This window comes from Photinus pyralis, unplaced genomic scaffold, assembly GCF_008802855.1.
Source record: "Photinus pyralis isolate 1611_PpyrPB1 unplaced genomic scaffold, Ppyr1.3 Ppyr1.4_LG8, whole genome shotgun sequence".
NCBI lineage: Eukaryota > Metazoa > Arthropoda > Insecta > Coleoptera > Lampyridae > Photinus > Photinus pyralis.
In genome coordinates, this window is record NW_022170819.1 from 31,180,395 (window position 1) to 31,199,189 (window position 18,795).

The 18,795-nt window shown below is 37.0% G+C and overlaps 1 protein-coding gene across 1 annotated transcript; it reads right to left on the reverse strand.

The window, feature by feature from the left end:
- Window positions 1-2,773: 2,773 nt before the first annotated feature.
- On the reverse strand, window positions 2,774-16,859 carry LOC116179538 (E3 ubiquitin-protein ligase ZNF598). Its single transcript, XM_031499333.1, has 8 exons — window positions 16,831-16,859; window positions 15,656-15,929; window positions 15,253-15,599; window positions 14,968-15,206; window positions 9,321-9,465; window positions 9,049-9,272; window positions 8,842-9,001; window positions 2,774-4,113 (listed from the first exon to the last, which is right to left on the reverse strand). The coding sequence occupies exons 1-8, from the start codon at window positions 16,857-16,859 to the stop codon at window positions 2,865-2,867; spliced, it is 2,667 nt and encodes an 888-aa protein (XP_031355193.1). The 3' UTR covers window positions 2,774-2,864.
- Window positions 16,860-18,795: the final 1,936 nt, after the last annotated feature.

An 18,795-nucleotide genomic window follows, 5' to 3' on the forward strand; every position in this document is an offset into this window, starting at 1 on the left:
GAGGGCCCGAGCTATGCCGAACTCGCCTTCGACTCGCTCGGCATTGGTGTGCAAAAAAGTGGAGTGTGTGTTTGGCAGTTGGTAAACGTCGTTTGCCACCGGTGGACGTAGAGAGGCGAATCTAAGGGAGAGCCCGAGCTATGCCGAACTCGCCTTCGACTCGCTCGGAATTGGTGTGCAAAAAAGTGTAGTGTGTGTTTGGAAGTTGGTAAACGTCGTTTGCCACTGTGGACGTAGAGAGACGAATCTAAGAGAGGGCTCGAGCTATGACGAACTCGCCTTCGGCTCGCTCGGCATTGGTGTGCAAAAAAGTGGAGTGTGTGTGTTTGGCAGTTGGTAAACGACGTTTGCCACCGGTGGACGTAGAGAGGCAAGTCTAAGGGAGGGCCCGAGCTATGCCGAACTCGCCTTCGACTCGCTCGGCATTGGTGTGCAAAAAAGTGGAGTGTGTGTTTGGCAGTTGGTAAACGTCGTTTGCCACCGGTGGACGTAGAGAGGCAAGTCTAAGGGAGGGCCCGAGCTATGCCGAACTCGCCTCCGGCTCGCTCGGCATTGGTGTGCAAAAAAGTGCAGTGTGTCTTTGGCCTTTAGTAAACGTCGTGTGCCACCGTGGACGTAGAGAGGCGAATCTAAGGCCCGAGGGCCCGAGCTATGCCGAACTCGCCTTCGACTCGCTCGGAATTGGTGTGCAAAAAGTGTAGTGTGTGTTTTAGGTACTTAGCTCGTTTGCTTCTATATACTTGGCGTTAAAAAGCATCCTGGATGATTTTTACCAATCGCAAAGCTCAAAGTTAATGCTCCGACCTAGGACACCCCTTTGTTTATCTTGAACTCGTCCATCAGTTTGACGTGTAGTTTTTTTTTAAATGGCGGAAAATTCTCATTTTATGGTAATTAAGGAAAATACGTCTTTTCGTGGCGACAAAAGGCTTCCAACACATGCGGATGCAAATTTTAGAAAGTTTAAGACTCCTCACGGACGGCCCGCGCCGTATTTAACTCAAAATCGCCAAAAAAACGCTTCACTGATGACGTCATCGGTGCATGTTTTTAGGGGCTTATTTTGCTAATTTAAGGGTGGAGGAGTGTAATAATCAAATTTTGACCGTATATGAATGTCACCTCAACATTTCACGGGCTACTTGATTTCGTTGAGAAACTTGAGTTAGGTACCTCAAAACCAGCCGTGACCTTGCGGTTTTACCATTATATTGAATTATTCAATGACCAAAGGCAAAAAGATCCCCTCTAAACAAGACGTCCTCTTTTATAAGTCGACAAGATCGCTCCTTTTGAGACCACTCACGACTTAATCACCGGATGCTGTTCTCTGCGTCGCATTTAATCGCTACCGCTAATTACACTTAGGTACTTCAATAGGCGACATGAAATTCCAACATTCGGCAATCGACGTACACCTACAGGTACACCTATTGTTAATTGCACTGTTTGGGTCAACCTGTGATAGAAAGCTCATATAAACACGTAGACTGTATACGGCCTCGACTGATTTTAATGCTCGTTTTAAATTAACATATGAAACCAAAATCGTCAACAGGACTGAAATTGTGAAATATTAATTCGCCCTCATCTTCTAAATCACGAGCTTTTGGACACAACAGAGACAATTGAAATATCTTGACGGGAACGGTTACAAACGGAATTAATTACAATTTTTGTTTACAAACACAGCTGTCTAGAAATAAAATCAATTACCTTTAATTTCTATCTTCAACTCCTAGAACTAACACAAATACTTTCGGTACCACACTTTTCGTAACGAAACGCCCAACTTCAAACGCTTCTAGAATCTAGATACCGGGTGATCATCTACAGAGTGATGACTAAAACCACAGATTAATAAAACTCAATCTGTAAAACGGGCTTCGTTACAAGCTAGCGGCGCGGCAGCATCAGGTGCTTGTGAGTGGTCTAGTGACTGCTTACCATTGCATATAGCAAGTATTTCCAAGATGGTGAGACCAATCAACTTTTGTATCTGGCAGTTTTTCAACATGAAAATAACAAATCGAAGTTAGTTGTTTAAAAATTCAAAAAGATGTTCCTACAAAGATCGTCAGAATTTGATGAAATTTGGAGGCTACATCCTTCATGCATTTAAGATCAACAGTTTCCTTCCTGTGCGACATCTCGTATGACAATCAAAGTTTTGCAGTTGGAAATAATGGCACACAAAACAAATGTGGCACCAAACTTAGCCAAAAGCACATAATCATGGGTTAACTCACAAAATACATCAAAACCTTTAAAAAGAAGAAATATGAGCAATTCACAATGCTCGTTAATGAAATTGGTACTATTTGGTATAAAAGCATCTAAATAAGTCTATTTGTCCTTGATCAGCTGCATTTGACACTGGTTGATTCTAAAAGGACATATCAGTACTACTTTAGGAGTAAATAGTGACCTTCGTTCCCCGACTCCCCTGACTTAACAGTGAATCGGCTAGAAAAGGTGGATCAAAAACAAGGAGGGGGTACTGTAGCGGACCAAACAAATAAAATCACTTGAATTGATGTTTATTTGCGTTTAATAGAACATTAGGATCTTATTTTATGGAGTATAAGTTAACAACGTAAAGCAAAATGAGATGGGACATTACATTTGTTTCTTTACCTTCTAAAACCGATCACTGTGAAACAATAAACTATAAACATATCGAGGATTAGAACAAAATAAAATGATAATCCTGCCATAAGCTGTGTCAACATTCCCTCATTCAAATAAAAAAAAAGGTAACAAACAGCAAATGTGTCGCCATATAAAATATAATTATTAATAAAAACAGTCATAAATATTTCCTATAATCAATTCATCATAGAAAAATATACAATATACTTTTATTAGTTTTTATTTTTATTCCAAACATTATTACTCGTAACAGATTGACTCGACGAACTGAAGTGATTTTCCAATGTATGATTTGACAAATGGTCCCGTAGGTCGTGTTTCAGGACCACCTGTTGACATGTACCACATACTTCTAACCCTTTTCCCTTTGCGTTGTTACCCTTATGCACTTTATAAAGCTCCTGCTGTTTTTGTACATTCGGCAGAAGCACCAACAGTTCGGGAAAAATTTTGCTAAATTCACTACCCATAAAGTTTTGACAATGTACATAGTATTTGTCGGCGGGGATCTCGCCGACGCGAAACATATCCGAATACACCTTAAACTGTTGTATCTCGGCACCTTCCTTTGACACGGCCAGAAATTTCTCGATCAAATCCTGGTTGCGCGCCGTAAAGTTCGGAGGTAGGTAAAACTGTTGACTCGGCACGATCGAGTACGACTGTCCGCTGCTGTTGGTGAACGTCAAATCGTTAGAGTTGTTGGATAGATTAAATTTGCTGAAGCCCGGAGGCGGCTTCACGCTGAAACCGGGCGGTGGTTTTCTTATCGAGGGGAATTCGTGGATGTACTGTTCAAACGTGGCAGGCTCGCTGATCTCCAATGAAGCGATATTTAATTCCGAACGCTTCTTCGGGATTCCATTTTCTCGAGCGCTTTTAGATTGAACAGGGGGCTCCTCGACGGGCTGAGAGGTCGTCTTATTTTTCTTCTTTTTGGTTTTGGACTCTTGCGAATTTGCGTCCTCGGATTTTGAGGTGCTCACCTCTGACTTGGGCGTTTTTGTGCTGCTGCCGTTTTGCTTCAATAGCTTTCCCACCTTATCTTCAGCTTTTGGCACGGTTTTATTATTGTTGTTGTTCTTCTCGGGTCGTTGTTTCTGGCTGGTTTTTGAATCGCTGTTAAAACTATTCAAATTGACCCAGGAGTTTGACACGGGAATATTGACAGAAGAAGACTTTTTGCCACCACCTTTACTCAAAGTGGGAAAGTCGTTTAAGGTATTTGCGGGCAGTACCGGGGCTGGTGCCACTTTACTGGCTTTCGGTTCTTGCCTTTTCGGTTTCTGGGAAACCCACTGGGCTTGCGGTATCGGTTCGGAGCTCAGCGCTGGAAACGCTTCCGCCACCGAATGCGGGCGCACCGAGTTTTGACTTAAAATCGTGGTCACTGCACCGCCGCCCTTGTGATTTACAACTATCGACACATTCGAAGATTTGGGCTTGGCCGCTTGGCTGTTGCTGTAAAAAGTTAATGTCACAATAAAAGAAAAGCAATACAAATTCATTGTTTACATGCTTTATAGTTGAACAATATTAGGTACAGGAATATTATGTTCTGATGTCGAAAGTCTATTTGGCACAACTAAAGATGGCGCTGTACCGTTACAAACTTTTGAAAGATGTCCCTTTCAATTTACCAGTAGACCCATGGATAATTTTATATGACCATCGCAGTAGCAGAAATGTAATGACTTTATTCAAGCAAAATGCTGATGTTTTGCGTGATAGTATTTCCTTCTCTAAGCGTAAAGAAACGGAAAAACTTGGAAACTTAGGGATTCATGATATTGTGTACAAGGGTATAAAAGTTGTGGCGTAAGATAGAAAGTCCAAAGGAGGTAGCCGAAAAGAAATGGAGGAAGATCGAATGATTTGGAGCTTAAACAATAATGTTAATGACAGAGATGGTTAATTTTAGATCAAGATATAACGTTTTTTTTGTCATTTAAAACTCATTTCAGATACTCTTTACGTCATCTGTATATTTTTTCTGTAAATTCCTGGTAGCTTAGATTATTGGTATAGTTTATTTCGTAGTTCATTATTCTGCCACTAGAGTTCACGCAAAGTATCTTTCTGTACTTCAATAACATTGAACGATTTCCCTTTCTTTGGTTTTTCGCTTGTAGAAAAACGAAACTTGTTGCGTTGTTGACGCCGCCATTTTTTTCTTTTGACGATCAAAAGGGATTTATTGGCCTTTGTGATATTTTCTGTGAAATTTCCTTTTGTGTAGTATTGCTTTGAACACGAGTTTTGCGGATATTTTTACAAGCATTTAAGCCATTGGGTGTGTATTTTAAGATTGCGCAACTTTTTCTTTACATTGGATATTTCCTTTAGGTTTTTTTTTGCTCTTTTCTTCGTGATCCTTGATGGACCTTACGAATATTACGGTTTACATCGATATCCTTTATGAAGTGTCAATGTGGAATTTGGATTTGGCAACTCGTTTTCAAATCAAAATTTTGCTTTTGCCCTTTAACGTCATTTGAATTATTGTTTTTGTTGAGTGTTAATTACGATTTTTAGTAGTTGAGTTACGCGATTTTTAGAACTATGCCTGTGAGAGCGTGGAATTTATTACTCAATGGTGAGAGTATTAGTGTGTCATTGAACTTCAACACGTCACCCGATGGCTTGGAGGAAGTAGCGCAAAATATTGCAGGCGCACGGCGATTACATAAAAATAAAATAAAGTTTTGCGTTTTCAAGTTTTTTTTTGATCTTCGGATTGCATGGAACATCGGATTACAGGGACTCAGATTACCGTCCCTATACTGTATACTCAAAATCTTAAATGTTTTCGCTTTCTTTTGACATCATTTATTATTATGTATATCTGTAATTGTAAGAGATTAAGCAATATACCGGGTGAGTTTTTTACTTTCACCATCGAGATGTCGTACACAGTAAGAGATACAAACAAGGTGAATTAAATGGACAAAGGCAAGCAGAATTTTATGTTAATTAATTTTCCGTTTCAAGGCTTCTTGTAGCTCTACAAATAACGAACTCATGGAAGAATAACAGAAAAACGTCACATCAACTTTATTTCTTATGGACGCCATATTGGACGTTTACGTCACCCGATAGAGAAAAAAGTTACCAAACCAGTGATCCATATATGGTAATCAACCTTGAATGTTTACCTTCAAGTTTACAATGTATTTCTTATGCCAATAATTCCTTGTTGATGGTGACTATGCCAGACAATACACCAATGAATTTGGTTTCAATCACAATCCGCCACAGAATTATTGCCATAAGAAATACATTGTAAATTTCAAGGCAAAAATTCAAGGTTGATTTCCATATGTATCACTAAGAACCACCAGAAAGGTGAGAACTAAGAGTTGATTAAAATTATTATTTGATTGCTTTTTATTTTTTAGGGGAAAAACTACCCCTATTAGAAAAAATCGTATAATTGTAAATTATTATTATTATTATTATTCTTTTATTGTATCTAAAGGATTATAATTTCCTATTACAAGGGCACGGTTGCACTAAACGTGCTAAAACAGTGCGTAATACGTTAACGAAAACAAAACATTAAACAACATAACTTAAGATTTTATCACAGTTTAACCCCTAAATCTTACCTCTAAAATAGTTATAATTAAAACAATGTCATAGAATACTTTGACTCCACTGGTTTGCATGGAAATTTGGATTTAGGTTATTCTTACCCTCCACTTCAAAATGGGACTTGCCGTTTGTTGCTGTTTATTTTTTAGGGGTGGAAATTACCCCTATTAATCATATAATTGTAAATTCGACCAATGTAGGATTATTTAATTATACAGTAACATTAAATTTAGATTTCTTTGCTATTTTTATTTTTTACCATATAATTTCTACCCTTATAAAAACCAGTAGTAATTTTTTTTCTTCATTGATACTATATACATATACAGTAATTTTTTTAATTAAAATTTTACGAATTTATTTTATTTACAAAAAAAAACAACCCTTATTGTTTGAAATATACGTCCTAGATCTCTAGATTTTCAATAACAAATAGAAAACAAGAAAATTTATTTTTATATTAATCAAATTAATTTTTTTTAAACCCTTATTTTTGAAAGGAAAGAGTTGTAGTTGAAAGGGCTGATGAGTGTATGCAAACTTTGAACAGCCATATCTTAACCAATTTTTGTTATACAGAAAAACAAAAAAAAGCAAAATGTTCAGAAAAGCAAAAGCTACATTTTTTTATTCTTGTAAAATTTTTGTATCACTAATACTTTTGAAGTTATTTTGAAAAAAAGGCAATTTTTCAAAATTTCAAAATTTTTTTTACTTCAAAACTACATTTTTTCAAAAATAAGCACTTTGCACCGGTCAAACTTACAGATCATATAAACAATACGTAAATAATGTAAACTGTAAAGCGGTAACGCTTAATTACAATTGGGGTGCTAATTAGGAGGTGATTTCATCGATGTTTTTTTACCAAAAAAAGACCAACTTTATTTTGAGCGTAACTCACATAGTTTTGATGCTAGGAACTTTTCTTAAAAACAAAAAGAAAGGTTTTTTCAAACACTTTGAAAAAGTATTCATTAGTTTTCCCCGAAAAGTGCTTCATTTTTTGGTTATTTTACGTTGAAGTACTTGATATGGAATTTGACGAATGAGAACCTACTTTTCATGAGCTACAACTTTGCTTCTACTGGATCTACAGATTTCATATATAGACCATCTTGTTTGTTTTTTTTATTGCTAAGGATACTTTTTTCGATACATTACTTATGGTTTTTTTTTGTGAAAAATGAACATTTTCACTCGCAAATAACTCGAATACTATTGACTTTGTCAAAAAACTCCATACAACAAAAATTTCTTAGAATTATTCAATTTGTCAATTTCCGGACGTTTTGAACGTATCTCCCCCCCCCTCGAGAAGGGGTGGCATTCACCCCCCCCCCCCCCCCCCAAGTAAAAGCAACTCTGGGCTCAAGTTCACCTTTGAAGTAGAGAATAAGAGGAACCTAAATCCAAATTTTCAAGCAAATCCGTCGAGGCGCGAAAAATTACACGCCAAAACGGTCATTTACTGGCCTAAAAATAAATGAACGCCAGCGCATTTTTGAAATTGACATTTTTTGGATTTTTGGCCATGACTTCGCTATTTACTTTAAATGGGAAAATTAATCAGCATAAAATTTTGCATAACTTTGCCCATTTAAGCAACTTGGACAGTTTACGAGATGCTGATGGTGAAAATGTAAAAAGTCACCCTGTATATTTTTAAAATCAGATTATCCTTTTGTAATCATCCTGTACAATAAACAGATTACGTACACAGGATGGAACAATTAAGAAGAAGAAAAATACGCGTGAAGGAATTTTTATAATGCCCCAAAATGTGCCTTTTTTTAAAATTTCTCTAAGGAACTATAACAGAAGGATAAAACTTGCGGCTATAATGTTCAATGACCTACTAGAGATGAGTTATACTAAAAAAACTGCCTTTGGTCTACATTCGATTTGCGCATGCGACAGTTTTGTTCTTGACTATACAGCGTGTTCGAGATAAGAGGGTCACCTCAATATCTCTTTTATTTGACGAGATACGAAAAATTTGACAAACATAATTTTATATGTGACATTACAATCTATCTGATCGTATATTGAAACTTGCGGTATCACTTCCGGTTTAACCGAAGGTTTTCGTTTAGCGCATTTTCCATGCATTTATCAGTACTTACCAAAAGGACACAGCTATGCGCGCTATGTTTTTCTTTACTAGAAGCATCTATGCTATGTTGACATTTCTAAGAAATGTCTCCATAAACAAGAAAGTGATTGCGCATGCGCACATCTGATTTTTGCAATATGCGATATGTTTGTCTTAACCACAAGCATCTGTGATCAAAATTTCAACCAAATATATTAATAAATAAGAAAGTTGATGTTGCGCGGCTCAGATGCGAGAGCTATAAGCTATCGCATGCAAAAATAACGAACTAACGTATGCACGGACGAAGAAAGTGGTCATAATAGCGCCTTCTAACATGAGTTGGAACTTAAAATGCTTAGTCAAGTTGTAAATGTTTCTTATTAATAGCCTATACCTCATGTCGGATGTGGAAATCTGGAAGGTCCAAAAGAAAAGGAACGTATTTTTTCGCGAGATTTGTTCAACCATAAAGCATTTAAACAATGACAAAACCATACTTGTTAAGGTTCACTTTAATAGTCCCACTCGCCGAACTCGAGCTTTCTCCCAGTGCGGGGTAATTGGCGGAATTTCTGGCTGGAACTGCACCTGGCCCAAATTTTGTGTAGCTCGTGATTGTAACTGCAGATGTTCTGGGAGGAGCCGAGTTAGTGCCGCCTAAAGTGACGTGTTACTCATTTTATAAAAAAAATTTTACCCTTTACTTAAAGAGGGGAAATTTTGTTGACTGAGCGGATTAAGTTTTGAAGTAATGGTAACGTTCGGCCCACCATTGGAATTTGCGTTAGTCGCATCTCCATTTAACGACGGGAAATTCGCAGCGGCGAGGGGATTGTTGAAAGTTCTCGATTCACTGAAACCTCCGCCGGATCCACCCGGCTCCAGGTAGTACGAGTCGTAACCTACGGCGCCTTCTTCCTCGTGCGATCTACGAATGTGACTTATTTAAAGCGGTAAAAAAGGGTAAAATATTTACCTATCAGTGAATTTGTTACCATATTGTCGTCCCCTGCCGCCATCTGGTCGCGGACGAGGCGCTAAGGTGAACTCTAATTCCAAGGTTCTAGCTTGCCGGGTTGCCGATTTGCTCAGATTTTTGCTGTGTACGTTTGCGTAATGCGCTAAAAATAATTCAATTATTATTTTTCCACAATGGGTCATTGTTGAGTAAATAAAAAAAAATATTTTAATTACACACTACTAATTGAAAATTTTAATGCAACACTGACAATAATCTGAGTACCGGTGGTTTTCGAATGTCCGTCCAAAACGGCCGCCCTTGACCAGGAGAAAGGGTTGAAACCTCCTGGTGGCGCTCAAGATTACCGTACCGTACCACATCCACTTATATCATCATGACGTTAGGCGAACTTCTTTTGTTGGAATTAGGTGCTATCTTGTTACCTGCTGGTTCTAATGATGTTCAGTGCACTTAATTCCAAAAGCAACGATGTAGGTTGCCCTTCAATTTTATAACTGCAAATTTGACTGACTCAAAACTGTCTGGTATATTATTCAATTTAAATGAAATCAATAATTTAGCATTTTTATTTACTAATGGTCTAAATTCACTTTACATCAAAGACAAACCATCCATTGCGTAGCGTAATCAGTCTTACTGATAAACATAAAACTAAAATGATGCGTGGTATCACAGCTGTATTATTTAACGAGGTCTTGTGCAATGATTGTTCGCGGAAGCATAGAGGAAATACAATAAGAGTTACAAACAAATAGGATAAACTGGCATTGCTTTTTAAAGGGGTGTACGTGTAACCTCGGGTGTAACTAACCGTAAAAATAAGAAATCGTACGTTCATTAGCGTGCCGATATGCGGTCCCCTCGTTCTGAGATGACGCTATAGTTAGTCGAGGAGCGCCTAGTTACGAAATGCGTTCTCATAAATCTAGTTTAGAAAAACGTACGTAGTTCCTTCACTCTCACACTTTAGACTTTTTCTCTAAAAAGTTTTCATTAAAATTTTTCTCTACATTTTAAGATATAGGTACATACAATTTCAACCGAAATACAGTTCAACAAACGCCCAACGTACCTATTTGGTTTCAGTAATGGAGCAATTTACGACATTCACTGTAATGGTCAATACTCAACTGTAAAACTGCAAGTGTACGATCTAATCTACTACGAAATATGACACTTTCTAGTACAATGTGTAAAAGATAATTCGCTTAATTCGAAGAAATATGACAAAACAAAAGGCGTAAAAATGAGGAAAGAGAGGTTTTAATTTTGATATCTAGAAATTGAAATTATAAAGGCTCTCCGGTGTGAGTTGTTTCTTCAATTCTTCAACACGGAAGACAACTTGCATCTTATTCTTACCAGACCACATATGCTCTACAATCTAACCAGTAACCAGCAATGCAATGAAAGGTAGATTGGCAAAGATTGTACTTTTTTGCGTTTTTTAGCTCTGGCGCTATTGTTTTGCGTGTTCTCCGTCGGTCAGGAATCACTTTTGCCGTGTTGAACTACTTTTACGGGAATGGTCCTAAACTTTTACATACGACAACCAATAGAGTCGATTAGTGGTTACGTTATAATAGCCCGCGAAATTCGAATTGCAGGACTTGTCCGTTTTATTGTCGGAAATATTGATCCCTATCGGGCTTATAGTGACCTTATGCGCATTAAATAAGCATATCGACCCTCTTATATCGAAGCACTGATTAGGTACTTAACTTTAAAACAGAGCAATAATCGTTAAATAAAAACCATTAATTGCGTTATAATTATAAATTAAAGATATGTCTACCATATTTACACTTTACGGTTGGCAATATGGAGTGATCAAGACCTTGTTCTTGTATTTACATTTTACCAATTGGTAGACTTGGTCATTTAAAGTAATCAGTGTTTCGATATAAGAGGGTCGATATGCTTATTTAATGCGCATAAGGTCAGTATAAGCTCGTAAAGAGGACCTATTTAAAAGTGATACCTAATGTATGGGGCGATAGGGGTCAATATCTTCGACAGTGAAACAGCCAAGTCCAGCATTTCGAATTTCCCACTCAAATTTGACGTCACACTAATAGAATCTAATACCATTTTACATGCGCATGCCTTTAGTGGCAAGTAAAACTTTTGAAAAGGGGATAGGTGAGGGGGGGGGGAACCACACGTTTTAAACATTCATATTAAAGGTCTCAACAAAAGGAACTGTTTTCTATGAACTATCGCTCTTTTTTCTCACACTGAAAAAATTAGAAATTACTACAAACGAATTTTTGAATTTTTAAGAAATCTTTTTTTAACCTTTTTGAATCGATATTGAATTTTTTCAGTGTTATATTTAAAAAACAGAATTTAATATGCTATATTTAGATTGAAATATACAGGGTATGCCATTTAAATAAAATTAAGTTAGATCCAATAACTTTTTTACCCGATAGTACTGTATAATTATTTATTTTGAAAACGGCAGATTATTTATCAATAATTTTCAAGAAACATTTTTTTGTTTCTGTTTTTACTAGGAATGTATACGGTCATTCTAAAATTGAAAATTATTTGATTTATCTCCGTATCTCTGAAGCAAAAATGTGCAAATTTTGATTTTACCATTGCAAGTTCGACCCGAAAAGAGCCCATAACACCTATAAAAGTGTCGAAAATGGGACACCCTGTACATGAAACACTATGTAAAATTCCAAAAGGAAAATAAAAATGTATTTTCATTTAAAAAAAAGTTGGTTTTAACTTATTTTTGAGCATGTGCTCTTTTTAAACTTTAAAACTTAATAAGGTAAAATCAAAATTTTCGCTCGGGTAAGAAATACAGGGAAAACCACAAAATTGTTAATTTCAAAATGATTATCGGCCCGTATTATAAAGCCATACAGCATACTTAACTATGTTGCCAACTAACAGTGTTGTTAAAACATGTGATTAGATGTTTTTACAAACAATAACATCATTTTTAAGCCGGCCCGTGTGTCGCAGTTGAGTTGAAGCTGGACTGCGGTACTAAGGGTCCCTGGTCCGGGTATGGGCATGGGTATTTGTAAATGTGTAGGGGTTAGGTTGGTAGAGTAGCCTTAGCTGAAACCCCGCCCACTCAATACTAAAGACAACAAGTTAAAAAAGTAATCGTAAACGATTTACAAAAAGCGCATTTCCACTTGCATTCATTTCTCATTTGTCAGATGCAACTTCTATTAAAAACGTAAAAATCCGGCCACAAATATGAAACATAGATGTCCTACTTCAATTTCAGTTTATAAGAAGAATTTCATTTCAAGGCTTTTCTAAATAAGAAAGTTGACACTGCGCATGCGCAAACGCAACTGCAACATTTTGAAACTAACGTTAGATTTTCCTTTGTTTCAAGTGGCTATGTATCAAATTTCATTTAAATACTTTTATAAATAAAAAAGTTTGCAATTCGCTTGTAAAAAGATGAGGAGTGTACTTGTACCTACCGGGCCGCATAATTAACAATTCTTTAGGGGCGGGGCTACATGATGTGGGATCGGTGACATCCGGGCGCCATCCCCGAGCGTGGTTTACTAACCTGGTGATTTTTCAGTTTTTCCTGCAGAAGAAGATAGGAAAAAACTAAAAAATCACCACGTTAGTAAAAATTAATTTCTACAAAAAAAAACTAAATAGACTTTGTTCGAAGCGAATAATCGGACATGAAGATTATTTGGAATTGTATCGGAAGTAGGTACGCGAGAAGTTTAAAAATTGGTTTGAAATTTCCAACGAGCAAACGATCAATTTATTAATCAACCTTATCTATAATGTGCGGTACAAATCTTGTAATCTTTATGCACTCGAATTTAAATGGGGACAATAAGTTTGTCAAAACCCTCAACAAATTTATTATTTAATGAATCTTCGATACTTACTATTAATTGTTGAGTGCGTATTGGATTTCGTTTCGCACATTTTATACAATTGCAGGTAGGTAATATATTATTCGAGACAGAGTACAATCAATGTATTTTTTTTATGGAATGCAGTAAAGAAAAATGAAAAATTCTTTATTTAAAGAGAATGTAAGTAAATTTATCAGTTCAAGGTCAGACATTATAAATGAATTCGTAAAGCCGCAGCTTTGAGTGGTTAATAAACGCGCTAATTCAGCTACCCAATTTAGTGATCTGTCCTACATAACAGGGGGCGCTGAATGAGAATTTTCCATAGTCAATAGATATAGAAAGTACCGCAATCATCCGCCATTTTTGGGCAAATATGCTGGCAATTTAAAAAAATTGACAAATAAAATCTGAATAGCTGTAATGTTTTATAACCTAACTTCACAGTAGTCATTTTTATAAAAATATATACAGATATCTCCAAACAGGTGGAACAATCCCTAACATTAAAGTTACTAGAATCTGGTAACTTCCGCCATTTTTGGGCAAAAATCATGCGTTCTCTCTCTAACACACGAGCCCAATGGATTGCGGTACTTTCTATATTTAGTGACTTTAATTTTCCCTAAAGTCACTAGATATAGAAAGTACCCCAATCATCCGCCATTTTTGGGCAAATTTGCTGCCAACTTCAAAAAAATTGACAAATAAAATCTGAATAGCTGTCATTTTTTATAACCTAACTTCATAGTACTGTCATGTTTTATAAAAATATATACAGATATCTCCAAACAGGTGGAACAATCCCTAACATTAAAGTTACTAGAGTCTGGTAACTTCCGCCATTTTTGGGCAAAAATCATGCGTTCTCTCTCTAACACACGAGCCCAATGGATTGCGGTACTTCCTGTATTTAGTAACTTTAATTTTCCGACGCTTACATCGCCATCTACTTATGAGGTGTGTGAAAAGTGGCCACAAATTAATAAGCATCTGGAACTCTTATTGTATTTACTCTATGGCGGAACTCAGTGGCGGCTCGTAACACTTGAATTAGATGGGCGCAATAAACATGGCCTTTAATTTGTATTAGGTACAGGTTCACTTGCTGGAATTTTCAGAATTTGTCTCATTTCACAAGGCGCCACTGGCGGAACTATTTTAAAGACTTGTCAGGAACTTTAAAACGATCTTTTTAGAACTAAAACAAAAGAGTTCACTAATCCCCTCAGGATTTTTGTGACAGAAAAGGAACACCCAAATGCTTAGGGTAAGCTGTCAGTCCACCCTTCACTGTGATACCTGAGAAAAAAATTAAAGAAACACATTTTTGGATTTTTGAGGGTGTAGACCCTCAATGGGCTTGCTATATTTTGTGGGTTCACACTTAATGAAATTTCAAATAGCAGTCTGATGCCATTGTGTTACTATTCATGAATACTTGATAACTGAACCTTGCACACCACACCATTCCTTATCCTACACAAGATAAGGCGGGTAATTCTATCCAACTTTGATAAGTATAAAGTATAAATATAAGGATACAAAATGAAGTAGATACCTAAATTCAATCACTCCCAAAACATATCTCGGGATCTCTAACCTGCTTTGTTACAAGGCGACATTATACAGTGAGTTTTTATTAAGTTACTTAAAAAAAAAGATTCACTGTATAAATTGTATCAGGATGAAACAACAAATATCACTCATTTAGAGGATGACTAAGTATTAGATTGCAACATAATCTCATGTGCAAAGATCACTCTTTTGCTTACCTTTAAGATCGATATCAGATCGAAAAACGGAAGTGAATCTTTCATGTTTACAATCGCCTTCCTCGCACAAATAATGTTCGTCATTGTAATGTCTCCTTAGATCATCATACGTGCTATAATATTGATGTTTCCCGTCCGCATCACAGAAATGACAGTAGAGATGGTCGCGTCTCAAATGCCTAAACAACTCGTCGTTGTCCATAAACCGAGTGTCACAAAACTCGCATAGCGGGTGTCCCCTACAAACGTAAGTGAAACAGGGCGGAGGTGCGACGGATTGTGTACCTGTGCGAGGTGTTGTCGGCGTCTCCTTTCCGTCGATGCGTCGCCAGCTCGACTCTCGTATAGCATTTACGTTCGAACGTAAATATTTTTAAATTAGCTACGCACAGGTCGCAATAAAAAAGTTCGTGAGATCGCCTCATGTGATCCTTGAGCATGTTAAACGTTTTAAATGAAGTACTACACGCATTACGTTTGCAAATGAAGCATTCGTGATCGAGGAGCCGGTAGTATCTTCTTTGAATTGACGGCGAATGGAAGAACAGTCCATATTTCCTGTCCTGTAGGTTGCACTTTTCAACTTTCGGTCTCAATATACTAAACGCTTCGATTTCCTTAGTAAATAACACCTGAAATTGACAGTGTCGATTGAAAGATCTAGTAAGTAGGATGAAGAGTTCGTTACCTTTGGCATCACCTGTCTACATATGGGACACTCTTGCTGGTTGCAGAGGACCCTCATTCGAGTGGAGCATTCGAAGCAGACAGGATGATCACAAACCCCGATCGAATATAAGTCGACGTTTTTGAAACATACGACACACGCGTTTTCGAAATCACTTGAATTTAACGAGGACATTTTCCTTTTACTTTTTAATGGATCGCTGGTCGAAATGAACACAACCTCGAAAATGAAAAATGACAGATTGCAGAATGGAGGGAGAGGCGCGTTGTCAGCACTGACCTCTATTCAAAAGATCAGTGATTGTCAGATTGTGTTGTTACTTGTTACTACCTTCGAGAGAGGGCGCGCATGTGCAACATTTATATACAGGGTATACCAATAGTCTAGCTCTAAACGGTGGTGATTCCTTTGATTGTAGTCAAAGGGTGATTCCCTTGAGGATTATAATATTGCATGATCTTGTTTTCTTTGCACGGTCAGAGGCCATTTTCAAGATTTCCGAAGGCCGTTTAGCTCGAAAATCGCGACGTTCACTGAAATGCTATCCAAAGTATCACTTGTGTTTTCCAGAGTTTCTTGAAAGGAACAGTGTGGTATAATAAGGTGCTCTAATAAAGACATGGAGTGGAAAAAGATCTTAATATACCCGGAAAGACGTCGAAAAATGCCGAGAAGAGGTACTAGTTTTGAAAACTTTTGTAAACACGAAGGCTCTATCTGTTGCGTTTTCGCGTGTGCTTTCCAGAGTTTTGAAGACTATTGAAAATTCTTTAGGTCAAACCCCTTTCCTAACCCTTTTCAGAGGCTTCTAGATGCTTTGCAAAAGTTAGATTTTATCTAAGAAAGATTAGCTACATCTTTACTAATCTCGCTTATAGTGCCAGTTGCCAGAAAAAACCTGAAATAGAGTTTCGAATGTGTTCCTGTGCTATTCGGGAATTCCAGAAGTTTCTTTAAAAGACTGAAAGCCTTATAATGTCTTCTAGCGCTTTTCGGAACCCCTTTTCGTGCTGTATAGAACTTTAGAGAAAGTTTTGGCACTTTGCAAATTTGCTTCTTTTCCCAGGAAGAAAATCTCATTTCCATTTTTTCAGAAATTCAAAGATGCTTTCAAGAGCCAGGCGACATTAAAATGGCCTAAAAAGCGCATAACAAGAGCGCTTTCAAACGCTTACCATAGATCACCAAGTAAGGCTTCTTCCATATTGATTTATCCGTCTTACTCCTAGGAAGTTCATCGAAAACATTTTGAGAGGGCGTTGGAAAGTTGTATAATTGGTTTCCAAAGCCTTTAAAGACTTATGAGCAACTTCTTCGGAGATTTCCAGAGTATTTTAACGACTTTCAAAGTTCTTTAGATCCTTGGCAGTTTCTAAATAAGTTTAGTATGCGGAAGGTAGGTATTAGGAAGTTTGAGATAGTAGGTACATAGTATTTTCAAAAGCTGGGGATTGTATATATCCTTTGGACTTTGAATATAAAATTATAGTCAAAGGTTGTACGATATCCAGATCCAGAGTGGGTTATCCAAAGTATATGACAAATTTAGAACGCAACTGAAAGCTTCTACCAGATATAGACCTTTCGTCGGTTCTTTCCATAAGTAGTAAGAGTAAGGCTCTGTTCTGTCCTAGCATCGGCTACTTTTAGTTGAACAGAAAGTTCAAAATCGTGTTCTCACAAAACTTGCCGGGATAATCAATCTCATTTATCGCACATAGATTCTAAACTAAAGAGCTTTGATTAGCGTAATCCCGCTCCTACAAGATAGGTAACCCGTCCCTGGTTTCAGGATTTTGAGCCTACAGTTGAAAGGCGAAGACAATTACGGAATTAGGTGTCGTAGCTCAATTTTGACTACAGGTTTTACCACCACCGTAACTGCTTCATTCACGGAGAAAATGTTAGTTACAAACAACAAGTCAGTACATACAATTTCCACATATTAAAATAAAATGATCAAAACTTATATGAATGTTACTTCAGGGACAAGACCAAGTAATCAACATCAATAAACGTAAATTAAGCAAGCATTACACCAAAAACGTAAACAATTACAAACAATAGCATAAAAGGTATCACATATGTGATTATGTATTGTGGTTAAACAAAGATTCAAACACACAAAAAATATAAAATGTGGCATACAAAACACAAATATGATATAAAGAAATGCGAATATTACTACTTGCATTAAAAAAAACACAAAATATCAACAAACATTTATGGAGCGGCGCGTTCACGACCGCCATTCAAGACAAGATGCCAAACGTAACCCCCGTTCGTGGTTTTTAGATGGCGCAGGCAGCTTTTTCCCACCTACAAGTTGCATGGTTGCCAAGTATATTTGTATTCTGTTAAACGCAGTCCGCCGCGCGGTCAGAACGTTCTCTGTTTGATAAGTAGAATGCATTTATATAGAATACAAATATCGCAAGACCCAGACCCCGGTCTGTGTGGAAGAGCCGTAGATGTCTATTAAAATTCAGAGAAAAGTTTAGAGACACATGAATGATTATTAACGGTTATTTATTTTATAAGACGATAAAGGGATATTTTAACCATTGAGTGCATTAACTTTCACGAGATGGTTAGTTTCCCTTTATCGTCGTGTATAATACAAAACTTTATTTTATAGCAGAAGCTACAAATATAAATCATTGCAAGGTTTCTCATTCTAAATTTAAATTAGACGTCAAATATAGCTGGCTTAGGTTCTGCCGTCGCAGTTGTTTCCATAGAAACAGTATTGTCATATGTCCTGAACGTCATTTTATATCGTGATCAGCGTCCCATTTGAAATAAGAATGATGGCAGTAGAATGCACAATGATCTGTTTCATAGCTTTATCTACTCTGACGGCTAAAGTAATAATTTTATTTGCCCTTACTCATTCAAACCTATTAAAATGTCAATTTAACGTCTGCTATAAAATAAAAACCTTTAAATGATCAATCTTTAAAGCTTCTTAAATGTCAAAGACGACAAGTACTCTGAAGAGGTGCTAGAAGCAGGTAAGCACTAAGGGTCTTTCTAGGTTGTATGGCTTTCAAGTGCGTTCCAGTGTTTTTCCGCAATGATAACTTTAAAAATCTCCTAAATCCTTCCTAGACAGGTTCTTTTAGAAGTGCAGGTCCAGA